At 48.0% G+C, this 17468-nt stretch overlaps 8 protein-coding genes across 8 annotated transcripts; 2 read left to right on the top strand and 6 right to left on the bottom strand.

Moving 5' to 3' along the window:
* Positions 1 to 434: 434 nt before the first annotated feature.
* On the top strand, positions 435 to 3610 carry EYB26_007379 (uncharacterized protein; the record flags this gene model as incomplete). The annotated part of the gene is made up of 4 exons (XM_054266648.1): positions 435 to 1241; positions 1302 to 1407; positions 1465 to 3386; positions 3452 to 3610. The coding sequence occupies 4 exons, from the start codon at positions 435 to 437 to the stop codon at positions 3608 to 3610; spliced, it is 2994 nt and encodes a 997-aa protein (XP_054122623.1).
* A 546-nt stretch (positions 3611 to 4156) lies between these two features.
* EYB26_007380 (uncharacterized protein) lies at positions 4157 to 5422 on the bottom strand (the record flags this gene model as incomplete). The annotated part of the gene is made up of 5 exons (XM_054266649.1): positions 4157 to 4750; positions 4805 to 4899; positions 4946 to 5095; positions 5170 to 5287; positions 5357 to 5422. 5 exons carry the CDS (start codon positions 5420 to 5422, stop codon positions 4157 to 4159), a joined length of 1023 nt encoding a protein of 340 aa, XP_054122624.1.
* A 359-nt stretch (positions 5423 to 5781) lies between these two features.
* On the bottom strand, positions 5782 to 6727 carry EYB26_007381 (uncharacterized protein; the record flags this gene model as incomplete). The annotated part of the gene is made up of 4 exons (XM_054266650.1): positions 5782 to 6249; positions 6319 to 6500; positions 6567 to 6666; positions 6725 to 6727. The coding sequence occupies 4 exons, from the start codon at positions 6725 to 6727 to the stop codon at positions 5782 to 5784; spliced, it is 753 nt and encodes a 250-aa protein (XP_054122625.1).
* A 600-nt stretch (positions 6728 to 7327) lies between these two features.
* Positions 7328 to 8003, bottom strand: EYB26_007382 (uncharacterized protein; the record flags this gene model as incomplete). The annotated part of the gene is made up of 4 exons (XM_054266651.1): positions 7328 to 7364; positions 7425 to 7841; positions 7897 to 7902; positions 7960 to 8003. 4 exons carry the CDS (start codon positions 8001 to 8003, stop codon positions 7328 to 7330), a joined length of 504 nt encoding a protein of 167 aa, XP_054122626.1.
* A 535-nt stretch (positions 8004 to 8538) lies between these two features.
* Positions 8539 to 10581, bottom strand: EYB26_007383 (uncharacterized protein; the record flags this gene model as incomplete). Its single annotated transcript, XM_054266652.1, has 10 exons — positions 8539 to 8970; positions 9043 to 9306; positions 9378 to 9468; positions 9739 to 9868; positions 9923 to 9996; positions 10044 to 10142; positions 10192 to 10202; positions 10268 to 10343; positions 10405 to 10452; positions 10502 to 10581. 10 exons carry the CDS (start codon positions 10579 to 10581, stop codon positions 8539 to 8541), a joined length of 1305 nt encoding a protein of 434 aa, XP_054122627.1.
* A 450-nt stretch (positions 10582 to 11031) lies between these two features.
* Positions 11032 to 13902, top strand: EYB26_007384 (uncharacterized protein; the record flags this gene model as incomplete). Its single annotated transcript, XM_054266653.1, has 8 exons — positions 11032 to 11059; positions 11116 to 11516; positions 11569 to 11721; positions 11774 to 12395; positions 12447 to 12707; positions 12767 to 13230; positions 13281 to 13829; positions 13888 to 13902. The coding sequence occupies 8 exons, from the start codon at positions 11032 to 11034 to the stop codon at positions 13900 to 13902; spliced, it is 2493 nt and encodes an 830-aa protein (XP_054122628.1).
* A 271-nt stretch (positions 13903 to 14173) lies between these two features.
* Positions 14174 to 14906, bottom strand: EYB26_007385 (uncharacterized protein; the record flags this gene model as incomplete). Its single annotated transcript, XM_054266654.1, has 2 exons — positions 14174 to 14755; positions 14829 to 14906. The coding sequence occupies 2 exons, from the start codon at positions 14904 to 14906 to the stop codon at positions 14174 to 14176; spliced, it is 660 nt and encodes a 219-aa protein (XP_054122629.1).
* Positions 14907 to 15319: 413 nt separating this feature from the next.
* On the bottom strand, positions 15320 to 16916 carry EYB26_007386 (uncharacterized protein; the record flags this gene model as incomplete). Its single annotated transcript, XM_054266655.1, has 4 exons — positions 15320 to 16387; positions 16441 to 16664; positions 16723 to 16763; positions 16831 to 16916. The coding sequence occupies 4 exons, from the start codon at positions 16914 to 16916 to the stop codon at positions 15320 to 15322; spliced, it is 1419 nt and encodes a 472-aa protein (XP_054122630.1).
* Between the last annotated feature and the right edge of the window lie 552 nt (positions 16917 to 17468).

A 17468-nucleotide genomic window follows, 5' to 3' on the forward strand; every position in this document is an offset into this window, starting at 1 on the left:
TACGTCGGCTAACTTGCTAGCTATATCTTGACTGGCTGCAGCTCGTTGCCTCACATTCTCCAGCTTCTCCTCACCGCCTGCATCTACATTGGACTCTAGAACAACGCACTCGTGCAACCTGATCGACGCTTGCCTCGTTTTCTTTGTACGAGCCCATTGCTTTTTTTGGCCTTTTATCCTGGTGCCACCCGGGCAAAAAGGAAATTTGTTTGACAAACCGACCCAATGTGAGTTGACACTAGGTCGTTGGGGCGCATTTCTGACAAACCTTCACTTTTTTTACCTTTTGCTGTGTCACGTCCCAGCAACTATTTTCGTTCCTGTCGTTTTTCAACTATCCGTTGTGCCTCTAGCTAAGCTACTGGGAAATCTAGTCTATCGCTTTATGCGTGACTTCTACTGTCACCTTGTTTCCATCTTCGTGAGTCACTCCAATGCAGTCCCCAGATAGAACTGCATCAATTTCCAGTACTGTGCCATCTCCGTTCTTTATGCCAATATCGGAAACCCCTTCTCAACAACGTGACGAGCATAATCATCAGAATCGCGTGAAACAGTCCAACATGCCTGAAAATCCAGTGACAGACCACCAGGAGGAGCAAGAGCAGCCCCAACAGCATCAACAACCAGAGTCTCAAGAAGAAAACACCCCTTCAGAGGCTACCACTTCTTCTACAGTTGCTGTTTCGTCTAATGTGACGTCTACGACCGGCAAACCTCTTTTAGAGCCTACTGCAACAACTTCCAAGGAGAACGTTGCCAAGGCCTCAGAAGTCAAAGCTAAAACAGACAGCAAGAAACCAAAATCCAAATCTCACAAGCAACGTACAGCTACGAAGAAAGCTCTCAGCAAGAAGAGCAAGAAGAAGAAGCATGCCAAGGTCGAATCTTCATCTGAGGAGGAAGAAATTTCCACTTCTGAATCCGAGTCATCTAGCTCGAGTGAATCCAAGGAGTCAGAGTCGGTAGATTCAGACTCGGAATCCAGTGAAATTGAGAGCGAGTCGGATAGACATAGACGGAAACGAAACAAGGCTAAGAAGGCCAAGAAGTTGAAGAAGAAGAGACGCCATCGTCATAACGAAGAGTCCTCCGATTCCGAGTCCACTTCGAGTAGCGATGAGGACGCCCTGGCCGACCAGAAAGCCATGAAAGAGAAGTTAGCGAGGATGGTGAAGAAACAACGCAAGGCGAGGAAGATGGCTAAGAAATACCTATCCGACGAAGAGGATCAAGAAGATGTACCTGACTCGCATCAACTCAGATTACGAAGGCAGCTGGCTAACCTTCGACTATTGCAGGGAGGAAATCGTCGTCGACTGAAGCTTAAGGAAGGAAAAGGAGAAAAGGGCAAGAGAGGGAAGAGCAAGAGGGCTTCTAAGGTTGCATTCAAGCGGGTTGATGAATGTGAGTAACATTTTTCAGGCTAATACAGTGGATGTATTGCTTACGGACGATGAATAGTGTGGGATAGTACGATTCATAACTTTAAGCTGCGAGAAACCTTGGATGATCCCGATGCCGACGAGTTTGATCAATACATTTTCAATGTCCGGCGCAAGTTTGACTGGGAAAACAAGTATGTGGATACTTGGGTGGATATCAAGAGCAAGCCCCTGAGAGAAGCTTTGTCCACCGTTATGGATGGAGTCAAGGGAGTGAGCTTGGTAGCAGAGACCCCAGTGATCGACCCGAATATGCTCTTCTTGTATCTTGAGGAAACTAGAGATCACATGAAAGCGTTGAAGAAGGTTGTGAAAACGGAGAAAAAGAAGAAAGCCCGGAAACTGGCTGCTCTCAAAGTTGCTCATCTCAAAGTCCTGATCAAGTATCTTGACACCGACTATGCTGAGACCAAGAAGACTCTTTATCCATTGCTGGAGTCCAATATGATCACGTTTGATCTTCTTTGGGCATTGTTCAAGCCTAACACAATCGCCTACACTACGACATATGGTCACACGGACGAGCCTCGGGCCTTCAAAATCGAATATGCTACCAAGGAGTCATCGTTCATGAAGGGATCGTGGTATATGGTTGAGGGAAAGTATCTCGAATACGACGGCAAAACATTTGGTATGGGTACTATGGTTGCGGACGTTGAATTCTTTAAAGGAGCCCGCAAGATCACTAGTCTAGCTTGCTATCCTCTCAAATATCACCGCGAAGCCGAAGCCCTCAAGACAAAACTCATCGAACGTGGCAAACACTTTGTTGCTCTGCGTGGCATGAATTATCGTTTCCACAAGGGCATGGCGTTTTTTAAGAAGAAGCGCTCTGTTATCAAGGTCAATATTAATGGACGAGTGATGATCGATCCTGCCCTGCACCGTCGCATCAACCCGAACTACCCCATCAGCACAGTTAGACCGAAAGACCCAGATGTTCTTGAGTCGGAGTCTGGAGAAGAGAGCGAAGATTGTGGTTGTGGAGGATCATCGTCTGGAGCAGAACACGGTGGCGACCTGAGCCATGAGTCGGAACCCCCACGCCCCGTCTACAAGATCATGCGAGACAAGAAGGGCAAGGCTCATGTTGTTCAAGTTGAGTATGACGAGAATGGCAATGAAATCACTAAAAAGGAGGATTTCGAATTGCTTGACAATGACAAGGACGAGAAAGACGGCGAACCATCGCCAGAGTTTACAGAGGAGGAGCTTCTGATTGCTAGCCCCGTTGTTTTGGGATTCGCATTCAGCGAGAAGTTATGGCTTGAATTCAGTGTCTCTGGAGTCAATGAGATTGAATGGAACGACGGTGCATTTGACTCGCTTGTGCTCCCCGACAACCAGAAATCAATCGTCAAAGCCCTCGTGGAATCCCACACATTCAACGCAGCCCAAAACATCGACGATGTCATCCAAGGCAAAGGAAAAGGTCTCGTTGCAGTATTGCACGGTCCCCCCGGAACAGGCAAGACTTTGACCGCAGAAGGTATCGCCGAGCTCCTGAAACGACCTCTCTACATGGTCAGCGCCGGCGAATTGGGCACTGATTCACGCAGCTTGGAGGGAGAACTCAACAAAATTCTCGACATTGCACACTCTTGGGGCGCTGTCTTGCTCCTTGATGAAGCAGATGTCTTCCTCGAAAAGCGTACCATCCAGGACATCCACCGCAACGCTTTGGTTAGCATTTTCCTGCGTCTACTCGAGTACTTCCAAGGTATTCTCTTCCTAACCACAAACCGTGTCGAGACATTTGACGACGCATTCCAATCCCGTATCCACATCGCCTTGCGCTACGGCGATTTGACCACCAAGGCGAAACGGAGTGTATGGAAAATGTTCCTGGAGAAAGTCAAATCGATCGATGGCGTTGAGACGGAGACATTCGCGGATAAAGATCTGGATATCCTTGCACGCCACAACCTCAATGGACGACAGGTATGCCCTTCCCCCATTCCCCTCTATCATACAGCACAAAAACTAACGTTGAAAAATTTTAATAGATCAAAAACTCCGTCCGAACCGCCCAAGCCCTTGCCGTCAACGAGAAACTCCCCCTCTCAATGTCCCATATCAAACGCGTCCTCGACGTCGCCGAAACATTCGACCACGATCTCAGAGGTGGAACGGGTTATATGGATGCTATGCGGAGTTATACCTAATCATCCTTTCCCTTCCTCCGAGTGTCGTTTTCTTCTTTTTGCTATTTTTCTTGGGGATTTTTTTTTTCCTTTTCGGGCTAGGACAGGGGCACGACTCACGAATTGATATGACATTAAACGAACGAACGAACGAACAGACAAAACAACAACAGTAACTTTTACATACACCAGTCTTTTCCTCTCTAACTTTTCCACTTTTGTTTTTCATTTAGTTCGATTCAGGCTTGTATTGTTGACCGAGTTATTATTCAATTCCATTTCACTTTTCTTTGAATGCATACTCAATATCTTCTCTTTCATTAGAAAGCCAGTAATCAGGACGGAGGCCATCAATGGAACAATTCTTCACTACTCTCTACATCAAGCACGAGACGATGGAAATTACGTACCGAAGGAACGTAGGACAAAAGAAAAATCATTGTTCTGTTTTACACATAATATCAGACTAACTACCGTTTAGACTGTATTAAACTCATTGCATGCAGCAGTCATCACAACACACAAATCAGTTGCACCTGCTCTTCCAAGAACGAAAACTAAGGTTGCTTAAGGGTTCTGGGCAACAAAGTCAACGCCCTTCTTGATGTTCTTCTTCAAGTCAGCAAGGCAAGCCTCGAGGAGCTTCTCCTCATAAGCATTGACCTGACCAACAGGGAGAATCTCCTTAACACCATCAGGACCCAACTCGACACGGGAAGCGAAGAAGTCGATACCCTGGTCCTTGTAGAGGGGGCTGTCGACAAAGGTGGGTTCAATGACACCCTGGACACCCTGAGCGGCCTTGAGGAGGGACTCGGCGAAACGGGCACCGGCGAAAGCCATGGAGAGGGTGGCGGAACCAGCACCGTCCTTGGCCTTGACGACTTCGTCACCACCGAACTGGATGCGGTTGACGAGGGCGTCGCGGGTCTCGCCTTCAATGTCGGCGTGGTTGGACTGGGAGAGGAGAGGGACGATGGTCACACCGGAGTGGCCACCGACGACGGGGACTTCCTCGTTGGCAGGGTCGGTGGTTTTGACCTGGGAGATGAAGCGGGAGGCACGGACAACATCAAGGGTGGTGACACCGAAGAGGCGCTTGGGGTTGTAGACGCCCTTGGACTTGAAGACCTCAGCGACAATGGGGACGGTGGAGTTAACCTATCAATTGGTTAGATTATTTTTCCTTCATCGTATTTCTTCAACGGGACGTACAGGGTTGGAGATGACAAGGATCTTGGCATTGGGAGCAGCATCAGCAGTGGCCTTGGCGAGGTCACGGACGATGGAAGCATTGGTGTTGAAGAGATCTGGAAATGTAAGTAGACGTCAAAAATGCTGATGAATTTGTCGTACCGTCACGGGTCATGCCAGGCTTGCGAGGAACACCGGCAGGGATGAGGACAATCTCAGCGTCCTTGAGAGCCTCACTCAATCCGGAAGGAGTAGGGTCGTATCCGGTGACGGTGCTGTTGGTGTTGATGTGGCTGAGATCGGCAGCGACACCTGCAAGACAGAAATTAGTCAATCGACTCAGATAAACATGCGACGACGACCGCGCAACATCACACAGAACTTACCAGGGCCACCGCGAATATCGTAAAGAGCAAGCTGGCTAACACGGGGATTGAGCTTCATCAACAAAGACAAAGGCTGACCAATACCACCAGCGGCACCGAGAACGGTGACCTTGGAGGCCTATAGAAAGAAAGAGAGTCAATTAAAGAGCCACGGTCAAAACACCGAACAGAAAATAGCGCAACACACCTGACGAGCAGAGGCGGAGAAAGCCCGCTTCTGGAAGGCACCGAACGACTGGCGAGCAGCGAACATGATCACTGATGTGTGTATGTGTTTTTTTTTTTTGTTTTGATAAAAGAAACAAACGCAAGCAAGAGAGATGACAATTGATTGTCTAGATGGATGGAGAAGTAAAAGCTAAAGATGGGCCAGCGGAAAGAAAAAGCTGAGGTTGAGTGGATGATGAGCACTAACGCTAAAACAAGCAAGAACTTCTCTCCGACGGTGACGCCTTCCTTCTTGGTCGAGCCGTCCCGACCCTCTCCGCTAGCCGCGTTTCCGGGACACCTGCCTCGGTGAACTTTTTAGACTCTTAAACTTTCGACAGAACAACGCCTGATTAAATTCAACACCTGCTAATGCTTCAGAATAACAAGAGGAAAGGAATACAGCTACGACCTCAAAAAATGAATCACCAACCAACAAAACAAAAAGAACACCACCACCCCACCCCAAAAAATCCATTTATCCTCCCTCGCCCTCCTCTCCACCCTCCGAATCGTGTCACCGCTGATCCCCAAGGTATTCCCAACACTGTATAGCCTTCTTTGCGTATTCTTGAGAATATCGCGCTGCTGTCCCAGATCTTGCAACACGGCACGGCCCCGATCAAGGAACTCGTCGAGTTGGGTGTTTGTTTGCGCAAAGAAGGATTGTTCGCGTAGGGCGTGTGTTTCGCGGTCGTATGTTCCTGGGCCGGCGCCGAAGCTTAATCCACCTGCGCCTGCTGCAGCGCTTGAGGAAGAGGCATTGCCGAATGCAGATGATCGAGGTAATGCGTGGTCTGCGTAGGGATTCTCGGGGGTAGCGGCATGGTGTGGTCGACGACCGAATAGTTCACTGCGGTTTGTGACGGATACCTTCGTAGAAACAACAGTTAGCGACATGTAACAATCGTATATTCTCTCGCGAACATGGGTAGAACTTACAGTCTCCTCCCTCTCCTTCCGTAACCGCTCAAACTGCTGTCTATAATCCAGCAAAGACGCGCGAAACGATTTCTCGCGCTCAATAGCTTTCTCCTTCTTTTCCGGTATGAGTTCACTCTTGGCTAGGGCTGCATAATCGTCTATCGTTCGCGAAAAGGAGGCGAGTGATGCTGATATTTGTCCTGTCCACCAAAAGACATCAGCATTATCTCTGAGAGCGAACTGATCCTTATCTCAGAGGTACGTACCCTGCAGCGCGGGTGATGTTGTTCCAGGTGACTCGGCGAAGGTATCAAGATCATGTCGTATGGCTGTGGACTGCTTTAGAGCAGAATTGAAAAGGGAGTTCTACTATACAGTTAGCGGCTGTTAGAATCAAAATACAGGTACAGAGTAAAGAGCGTACCATGGCGAAGTTCTACTCAAGCTTCGAATGTCCAAGGTGGGAGGATCGAGTATATAAATAGGAAGAATATCTGCTGTTCAAAGCACAACAGGACTCAAACACCAGAGAAGAAGAGATGAAGTCGCAATTTTACCGTATCCGCATCACGAAGTTCTTGCTATATAATAGTTATTTGTGGCATATCATTAGGCTGCTAAGTACTCGTCAATAGGAGAGCCAAGGACACCTCTCCCAAAAACGCCAAAATGACGCCATTCACCGCCTTTGCTATGACGATGACGCTTTTCTTGTCGCTTCAATTTCTACTAAATACACCAGCAACTCCAAAATACTACTTCAGATTTCATCTCATTGCTCGATTTGTTTGAAGTGCATTATCAATCTAACATAATGATCACTATTTATATCTACAAAATAGCATCTCATAATATGCGATTCAGCAAAATAGAGAGGAGACACGCTATCCAACTAACTCCGATACTCATAGAGAAAGGAAATGAGACGCATGAATGGAATACATGACAGTTAGAGCTTCCACATTTGGAAAACTCGAGTGAACTCAAGCCGGCATAAAAAAAGAGAAAGGATAGCATATCGAGACGCTTAGTCCTTCGTGGGGTATTTGTTCTGAATTAGCCACCTGGTTACAAACGCAGTTAATATCAGAAACCTTTACCAAGCTCGTTACGAAGAGACTTACTTGCTAACAAAGTAGTCGGCACCGGCAAACAAGCCTACAGCACCAGCCCACACACTAGCAACCTCCCAAGAAAGCTTCCCCTCAGCATGCTTTCTGTAAGCACCATATCCAAGCACGGCAGAAACTGCAGTAATAATAAACGCATTACCCAAGTACACTGGGTTCTCTGCGTTTTTGCACAACTCCTGGGCTTTGGACTTCTTTCCTTTCTTGCTGGATGAAGCAGCAGCGGCTTTCTCTCGGGCAAGAGCGGCCTCCTCGGCTTCTCGTTCGATGCGCCCGGCCTGTGTGGTTCTTTTGACTTCTTGGTCGAGGAAGTCGGAATGAACAGATTGGACGGAGGGGGCGTCAACATCGATCAGAGATGCGGTGCTGACAGATTCGGTCTTTTCGACCTCGCGAGGAATGGGGGCGCGACTGTTTGAATTAGCTGACTGTCGGAGATAGCCAGGCGAGCCATTTTTATCATCACTTACGCCTAATGAAATCTTGTTAGAAGATGATATCTCAAGTTTGGGCGTGGTGTAGAACTTACCTCTTCAGGTGGTTGAGAAGCCCCTTTTGCAGCAGCTTCAGCATAAGACATTTTGATAGATGATTAAATATTTCTGGAATAATAAATCAGCATATAACTCAGTTTCTAGCTAGCTCCCAGCTTAAGCTCTCGCGAGGTAAAAACCGAATACAAATGAAACTGCAAGGGTAGGGCAAACGAACATATGATGGTAGACTCAGTATAAGTTGATGGCAGAAGCGCTTCTGATTGGCAATAAATTGCAAGTGAAGTTTGTCGGGGAGGACAAAACGTTTATAAGAGGAGGGGAGTGGTCACATGTAAAGAGCACCCAGGTCTCCTTCCTTGTGACCGGACTGGGACTGGTCAAACGAAACTTGCTTCCGTTGACGTCATACCCACTGGATCCACACGTGCTATCACAGATTCACAGCCCAGATTGGCCAATCAGAGCCCGTCGTGGCGTTTTACATGTTGACAGGGCGCTAGATTAGGAAGTCTACTTGCTACTTGTTCGAAACACTTCGAGATTCATTCTTCGATTCTATCATGCTTTTTGATCTATTTTGTTTCGGACAAACCGTCTGATTTGTGATGTTTCTACTCCTCCGTGAGTTTCCTTTTAAGCATGCCACAGAAGCTCTCGAATAGCACTTGGTCAGATCCTTTGATCCATCTGACCACCACATCAACACTGTGGTCTGCTTGAAGTGATAGATCGATCCGGAATCCAAGTGCAGCTGTCACAACATCAAGTGCTTTTTCATCATGGCTTATTGTTTCGCCATCGTGTTGCTCTCGTGCAAACTTTCGTCGTGCCTTTCTTGACCAGATATCTTCCTTTGCATAGCCGATACACGACTGTTTGGAGTACCAGGTATAATGGAAATACCTCAGGGGAGAGAATTCGATGTTGATCTTGTTGATGATGTGCTCTAAAGAGCCAGTATGTCGCCCCAGAATCTCGAAGTTGTAATGCGATGGGAACGGCAGAAGATGCTTAGGGAGCGAGGTAATTCCTCTACTCACGTCCTATGGTCAACACACCGGTCAGTGTCTCTCAAAACACATTGCACGAGAAAGTTTCTTTGGGAAGCAACCTACACTACGCGGCCTCCAATCCGAGAAACTCCATCCCACGGCCCAGCGACGAGTCCCTTTGCCCTGTACGAATTCCGTGACGGCCCAATTGTTGATTCCACTATCGAGGAGTTTCTGCACCACAACTGATACACTGGACAGCTTGCCAAACATACTCGTATACCACAGAATATGCGTTTTGAGGGCCAGTGACTGCTGAACCAAGGATTCGATAAAGGCTACTTCGCCGCCTGGTGTGATCATCTCAACTGCCGCGCCGGTGCATGCCTGCCAATGTTCATCAATGTCAAAGCCCCAATGATCACATGTTCAAGGAATGGGAGGAAGGAATGACATACTGAGAAAGGCGGCCGTGACTTCGCCCTGGCGGACGAAACAAGTTCTTCTTCAGATTCGTAAAAAGGGGGGTTGCACATAACAAAATCCAATCTGTCTGTCGTTAACATGGCTCCGGATACCAAAAATCCATGGTACATCACAAAAACAATCAAGAATAAAAAAGAATAAAACATACAACAGCTGGGATTCGCTGGTGGTCACCCACCCAACTACTAACCAGCCGGCGTGTGGCTTAAGTACGGCTGAGCGGACGGGAAGCCCTGTTCTCCACACCCTATGGTCGTATGTGCTAGACAGACGGAATGGAAGGCTTTTGTACTCAAGGGATGGAGGTGTTCCCCAGACGAGGAGGCATCATACCTGTCAACATCGAGTCTGTCAATTGGGATGAGCGGATCATTCGGCTTTGTCTCCAGGATTGTGATTCGGTCGTCGAGCTTGTTGTCCGAGACGACTTTGCGTGATGACGATATATTGCTGCCGTCGATGTCTAGCCATAATATAAGTGACATGAAGAAGACGAAATTTGATATATAATGCTTACCCGTAGCGACAAATCTCCATCTCGGACGCGATGAACACCCTAGGAGAGGATAGATAGCACAACACCCAGTCCCTCTGCTGTATCGTTAGCAGGAACACAGGAGAAGGGAGGGGCAACGCACATGTCGAGACCGAGAACTTGTCTGTTCAGATCATACTGATCGGTGCCAGTTCTCGAGCTAGTGTCGAGAAGATCTTGAAGCCACAGAATGTAGTTGAACCTGGAAAATCAGCCACGGCCTTGCATAGTAGACCCTTCATAATTCTGACCTATTTGGTATCTGTTTTTATCGCGTTAACTATACCTCCATTGCTAATCAGCTAACATAGGATGAGGAAGTCTTACGGGAGGACACAGCCTGTCGTCTGGGAGATCAACAACAAGTTTGAAATCTCGTTCCAGAAGGCTTTTTGTGAGCTGTCTGATATTAGTGAGTACCTGTTACTGGTGTTTAACGCAGTAGGCTATAAAGGTCTACACACCTCACAGAGTCTGGATCGCTGAAATCTAGCTGGTCATTGGATTTTAAACTTCGTGGAGTCAGTCACCCGCATACCAGTCTGTAGTTAGGAGCAGTACCGTTTCGCAAATTCCGGAGACGTGAGAGCTAGAGCTCTAAAGTCGATTTCTCTTCTGTAGATATTCCGAGACGAATCCATCGTGCCGATGCCCCTACCTAGGTCATTGGTGGTGGTACAAACAGGAGACGGAGAGTGGAGACAGAATGAAGGCACGTCAACGGTCAACCACAACTCGTGGTGGGCAGACGATGGTTGACCGAGGGCAAATCAAAAACTTTCCACCTACGTGATCGACCGGGCAATACCTGAGACAGTATGAGCACGAGCGGTCTTGCGTGATAATTGTGGATGGACTCCGATGGAGTCAGAGATCGCGCAGATTAGTTAAAATAGCCAATGATGTCATAACACTTTTGGCTGTGAGTAGTAACTTGGCATAACCCCGTAGGGCAGGAGCCAAGATGAAGAGGGGCACTACTTACTCTCTTAATTTCACGATAATTCCTCATCTTCTTTCTTTGGGAGATTGACTGACTTTGCAGTCATCGTTCATGTTCAGTACATATTGTTGGTTGGGAACTAGTCAAAATGGACGCCCTTAGAGAGAAGTTGCAACGTATGATGCCTATAAGCTGAGTTTATATGTGTATCTTGTTGTTAATACTGTCTTAGATACAAAATTGCACGACATCAAAGCCCAAGCGTCACATCTAAAACACAAAATTGGAAAGCTCGAAAATCTCTTCAACCCAAATCATCGCCATGACGAAGCCCACGAACAAGAGGTAGACATCAAACGCACTGCCATTGCTGAGTCTCACCGATTTCAATCCTTTGCTCCTGAGCGTGACGGAAACAAGGTCAAGTGGTATGTCGATGGCTCAGACTATATGTGGGCGGTCTCTGTTGCTCTTGATCGCGCAAAGGAGACTATCTATATCGCCGATTGGTGGCTGTCACCCGAGTTATTTCTGCGCAGACCACCGAATCTCAACCAGGAGTGGAGATTGGATCATGTCCTAAAAAGACGCGCCGAGGCTGGTGTTCAGATTTATGTTATTGTCTACAAAGAGGTATTTTATATGCGGCGAGTTTTCTGGCAGACTCTTGCTGAAGTACGTATAGGTTGACCGAGCTTTGACATGTAATTCTGCACATACAAAGCACGCGTTGAGGAACCTGTGTCCTGAGGGATCGAAAGGCGCGGGCAACATCCACGTCCTTCGACATCCCGATCACAATATATTTGAGAACTTGGGTGATATGACCTTTTATTGGGTAGGTAGCACCGGGTACTTCGCTTTCATTACGTTCCTAAGTAGTTGTATAGGCCCACCATGAAAAATTCGTGGTTATTGATTACGAGATTGCCTTCATTGGCGGCATTGATCTCTGCTTCGGCAGATGGGATAACCACCAACACGCACTTGCAGACGTCCATCCAGCTGGTATAGAGAATGAGATCTTTCCAGGCCAAGATTTCAACAACAATCGTATCATGGACTTCCAAAGCGTCGAAGACTGGCAAACTAACGAGCTCAACAAAACTGATTTCGGTCGTATGCCCTGGCACGACGTCGCCATGGGTTTGATTGGTGACTGTGTCTATGACATAGCCGAGCATTTTGTGCTCAGATGGAATTGCGTGAAGAGGGACAAGTATAAACGTGACACAAAGGTGGATTACCTTTTGATTGAGGGTCGCACTGGCGAGGACGAGGGTCTTATTGCCGTTCAGCGTCCGAAGTTCCCCTGCGGAGAATATATTCAGCATCCTTTGAGACCATTGAGCACAAAACCCCGCGGCGAGCAGGGTACAGTTCATGCCCAGGTTGTAAGGAGTAGCGGAGACTGGTCCTCGGGAATCTTGACAGAACATAGCATACAGAATGCATATTCGGAGATTATCAGTAAAGCAGAACACTATGTCTACATAGAAAACCAGTTCTTCGGTAAGTGGATAAGATTATCCTTCATAATGTCTAGGTACTGACAAGCATCAGTGACAGCGACTGGAGACCAGCAACATCCTGTTCAGAACACAATAGGCCGTGCCATTGTTGAAGCCGTGGTTCGTGCCGGAAAAGAAGGTCGTAAGTTTCGAGTGATCATCATCATTCCATGCATTCCTGGGTTTGCAGGAGATTTGCGCGAGAACGCTGCCGCAGGTACTCGTGCCATTATGGACTACCAGTACAAGTCAATTACAAGGGGAGAGAATTCGATATTCGAACAGGTCAGAGCACAAGGTGTTGACCCAACAGGTATGCACATGGTTTTTTATCATCACTTTCTAGGAGACTGTCTTGCTTACTTGGCGTAGAACATATATTCTTCTTCAATCTTCGCTCCTACGACCGCATAAACAAAACTAAAGAACTAGTCGAGCAAGAAGAGAAATCCGGCGTACATTACCAAGACATTCAGCGGGCAAATGCAGAACAAATCATGGGTGAAAGCGTACACCCAGACGTTGGCGAAGAAGGCGTTTTGCACGAACACAGCTACCATATCAGAAGAGAGCGGGAGAAGAAAATTGACAGCGTACGAAAATTTGAGGAACAACGCAAAAAGACATGTGACGGAGATCGGGAAATCAAGAGCAATGACAGTATCGCGCAAAACGCGTTGCTCAAGCAACGGAAAGTCAGCGAGGAGTACTGGGAAGATGATGACCCGGAGAAAGAGAAAGAGAACTTTGTCCAAGAGGAGCTGTACGTTCATGACAAACTCTGCATTGTTGATGACCGGATTATTATCTGTGGTAGTGCCAATATCAATGACCGGGTAAGTTCATTTCTCTCTCTTTGTGATCCTGATTACTAACGATAGTTGAGTCTCAACTTGGTGATAGAGATAGTGAGCTCGCCATCGTCCTCGAAGATACCGACATGATTGACAGCACCATGAACGGCAAGCCATACCGTGCTGCTCGTCTCGCAGCAACTCTCCGCCGTCACTTATGGCGCGAGCATCTAGGGCTTCTCCTTCCCCAAGAATTTGACTCAAGCAACAATCCCAATGCCCAACCACCAGGAGACTGTCCCAACAGCAACGGCGAAGGTCCCGAGTATGAATTCGTCGCCGACCCTCTAGGCGAAGAGTTGTGGGAAGCATGGACATCACAAGCCACCACAAACACGGAAGTATATAGATTCCTTTTCCGTGCCGATCCTGACGACAATATCAAGACTTTTGAAGAATACGACCAGTTTGCGCCTAAAAAGTCGATTAAACAGGGTCATTTGCATGATCCATTTTTGCCGGTCAGCGTTGTGCGTGAAAATTTGGATAAGATCAAGGGGCATCTTGTTTGGATGCCACTTGATTTCTTGAAGGATGCTGAGATGTCTGAGCCAGGGTTGTCGGTGAATCAGGTCACTGTTGTAAGTTCCTATCCCACCCTGAATATCATTGCAAATTTGAAACTAATAATGTTATTAGAGTATCTATACATAATGGAAACGTTGACGCGGCTTTTCGGATCCAACTTCATGCTTTGATTAGTACAGTACTGTACTCCGTATTCAATTCCTATAAAGGTGTTAAGCCTAGGTTTTATGATTCCCTGTTGTTTGATAGTGACTACATGAACCCTCCATGGCATAATGTACATACATTACTCTTCAACCAATCCAAATTTTGATACCACCTACCCTGTCGTGAATACCTCACCGATAAACATACGGAATATTAACATTCAACGCAAAAGCCCTCAACATCTGACAAATCAACCCATAATGCGTCTTGAACTCCCACACCGGCCCCCTATCTCCTTCCATAATGGCTGTAAACCGAATTGTTGCACCATATCCGCACCGAAATTAATCCAGCATTCTTTTATGACCGGGCATTCGGGGTTGCCGTATGATTGGATCGTGTACAGGCGCGCGTATTGCTTGTAGACGATGAAGCAGTCATAGTCGCCTATCAAGTCGTGCTTGTCGTGTATAAGGTCGTGTTGATGCCTCATGTCGCGGAGGAACAGATTCCAGGGGATCTTCTTCTCATCACCACCATCAGAAGCCCCTGATGACGACGAGGCCGAGGCCAAAGCAAAAGCAAGAATCTGAACCCTCATCTTCCTGTTCAGCCCCCTATCAGGATTCGCATTCAACCATATCCGCACCAAATCATACTCTGTATGCAGTGAGGGGACAGTGTGATAGTGAACCGTCAGCTCGCGAACGTTGGGCATGAGGTTGTGCTCTAACAAGCGAAGCCAGAGGTGGAAGGCGTGGATGGTGGAGCGTTGTTTGTGGATGAGGGAGCGGTAGAGGTCTTGAATTAGGGAGGGGGAGGTTTGCTTCCACTATATTTACAGAGGGGGTTTGGGGTTAGCGGAAGTGGTGAGGAGAGAACGAGTGAGTGTGCTTGAGGCTGACCTTTACTTCGATGATGTTGTCGTTGTCGTTATCGTTGTCATTGACACGAGTTGTATTTGAATGACTTGGATGCCCCATTGGGAGGTAGAGTATCGAAGGGCTGTGGCGAGTATGATTGGGATCGAAGTCTAGGACAATTCCGAGATTGGGTTGAGGTAATGGCGTATAGACAGAACAGATGAATTTTTGTCGTGTCTGTTTGCCCTAGTCACATGCATTGTCAACGTTCCAAATCGGGAAGCAGGCGTACTGTTGCGTCTGTCTATTATCGAAAGATGTCAAGCACAACAAACAATTTCATTGTAAATGCCTTGGCATTAAATAAGTTAAAAGTCTAATCACATATCATTCGACGCTGACGAACAAAGGAAATTAATTTTGGTACAGGTAAGAAGAACAGGGATGAACAAGGATGAGATGGTTATGGGCATCCTCCAAAAAACGTATGATATGACCAATCTTCCATTTCTATCCATGCAGAGTCAAGAAGTTTACAGCATGAGTTCCAATGGGTTCTCGACAACCTTCTTCAACTCCTTGATCCATTCTCCACCAACGGCACCATCAATGACTCGGTGGTCGAAGCTGGCGGTGACAATGATCTGGTCATCCCACTCAACGGAGGTTCCCTCTTCAGTCTCAACGGGGACAGCGACCTTGCGGGTGGTACCGACGGCGAGGATAGCGGCCTGAGGAGGGTTGATAACGGCAGTGAATCGCTCAACGGCGTTGTTCATGCCCAAGTTGCTGATGGTGAAGGTACCACCCTGGTATTCCTCAGGCTTGAGCTTGTTGTCGCGAGCGCGCTTACCAAGGTCCTTGACGGTGTTGGAAATGCTGGAGAGACCAAGGTTGTGAGCGTTCTTAACAATTGGGGTGATGAGACCGGCGGGGGTAGCAACGGCGACGCTGATGTCGACGTTGTTGTATTGGCGGATAATGGTCTGGCCGTTCTCCTCAGTCCAGCTAGAGTTGACAGCTGGGACCTTGCGGAGGGCAATCGAGCAGGCCTTGATGAGGAAGTCGTTGACGGAGAGCTTGTACTTGCCGTCAGCAGAGGCGTTGAGGGCCTGGCGAAGCTTGAGAAGCTTGGTGACGGACAATGTGGTGGAAACGAAGTAGTGGGGGTTCTCTTGGGTCGACTTTTGCAGTCTGGCGGCAATGGTCTTGCGCATAGAGGTTAAAGGAATATCCTCGAAAGAAGGACCAGCGGCGGCGGTAGCGGCGGGCTGGTACTTTTCGACATCTTCCTTGGTGATCTGTCCACCACGGCCAGTGCCCTTGAGAGCTTTGATAGAAATACCCTTCTCGAGAGCAAGGGCCTTGGCGGCTGGGCTGATCTGGGGTTCGCGATCAAGAGCAGGCTGGAGTCGCTCGCCGGTAACCTCTGGCTCAACGGCCTCGGGCTTGTCCTGGGCCTCAGGAGAAGGCTTGGGAGCCTCCTCCTTGGCTTCTTCGGCCTTGGTTGCAGCGGGGGCCTTGTCACCGCCAGCATCTTCCAGACTGAATGACTCGAAGGCCGAGATGTCGGCACCTTCTTCAACCAAAACGGCGATGGGCTGGCACCGTCAGCATTTGACAATTTCTTGACAAATCACATGGGAGTACTCACGGTTCCAACAGCAACATCCTTCTCCCCCGAGTCCTTCAAGACCTTGGCCAAAACACCCTCATCTTGGAACTCAAAGTCCATCTGCGCCTTATCGGTCTCAATCTCCACGAGGACGTCACCAGGGGCCAATGCGTCACCGGCCTTCTTCTGCCAGGATCCAATGTTTCCAGCAGTCATCGTAGGGGACAAAGCGGGCATGCTGATAATTGTGTGGGGAGGGAATGCTAAGGAATCTCTTGTTAGCATCCTATCATCGACTGAGAGGCAAGGAGAAACACGTACATTTGGAGGCATAGTATCGGGCAAGGGCAGAGACGGCAGGCCTAGACAACAAAGCATAATATTAGTCTATAGATTCGTAAGATGCGAATTGCGAGAGATTGATCATACCTGGCCGCATCGGTCAACCGATAGACGGTCTGAGGGCGCCTCATCAAGGCAGCGCCTCTGGATAACATGGCATTCGGAGTGCGCATTTTGATAGCAATGCAAGCTCGAATACCTGGCAAAAAAACACCAATTGAGACAGCAGACGGAAAAATTGCACACCCCTCAACGGACAACTGTCGGCAAGGAGAATGCAGACACAGCAACGATGAGGATGGATGGATATCGAAGCGATGAAGTCCTGAAGATGTTTTGGGGGCAGCAAGTTAGTCTAGGAACTTTTCTGTTGAGCTTCGGTGAGAAGAACGGATCAAATCGGCGCTCCATGTCCTGGCTGACATAAGCTGGGTGCTATTGGCGGGCGGGATAGCTGAGTCCGCCGGAGTGGGTACACACGGAGGCCGTTCATTCCTCCTGCGACATGCACCGGTCGCTCTTGCCGTTCCAAAGGGACACGCTACAAAAGTTCCAATCGGGTTTAGCGCACTATCCTGGCAGACAGAGGCAGTGCTTACTCCATAGTGTCCCATACTATTGTTGGCTAACTAAATAATTGTTTAGGGACTCGAGACAGCATTCAGAACAGAACACGCCTACGTCTGTTATTACAGTACTTCACGTTTCCCATGATCTAAAATCCA

Source organism: Talaromyces marneffei, chromosome 5 (assembly GCF_009556855.1).
Source record: "Talaromyces marneffei chromosome 5, complete sequence".
NCBI lineage: Eukaryota > Fungi > Ascomycota > Eurotiomycetes > Eurotiales > Trichocomaceae > Talaromyces > Talaromyces marneffei.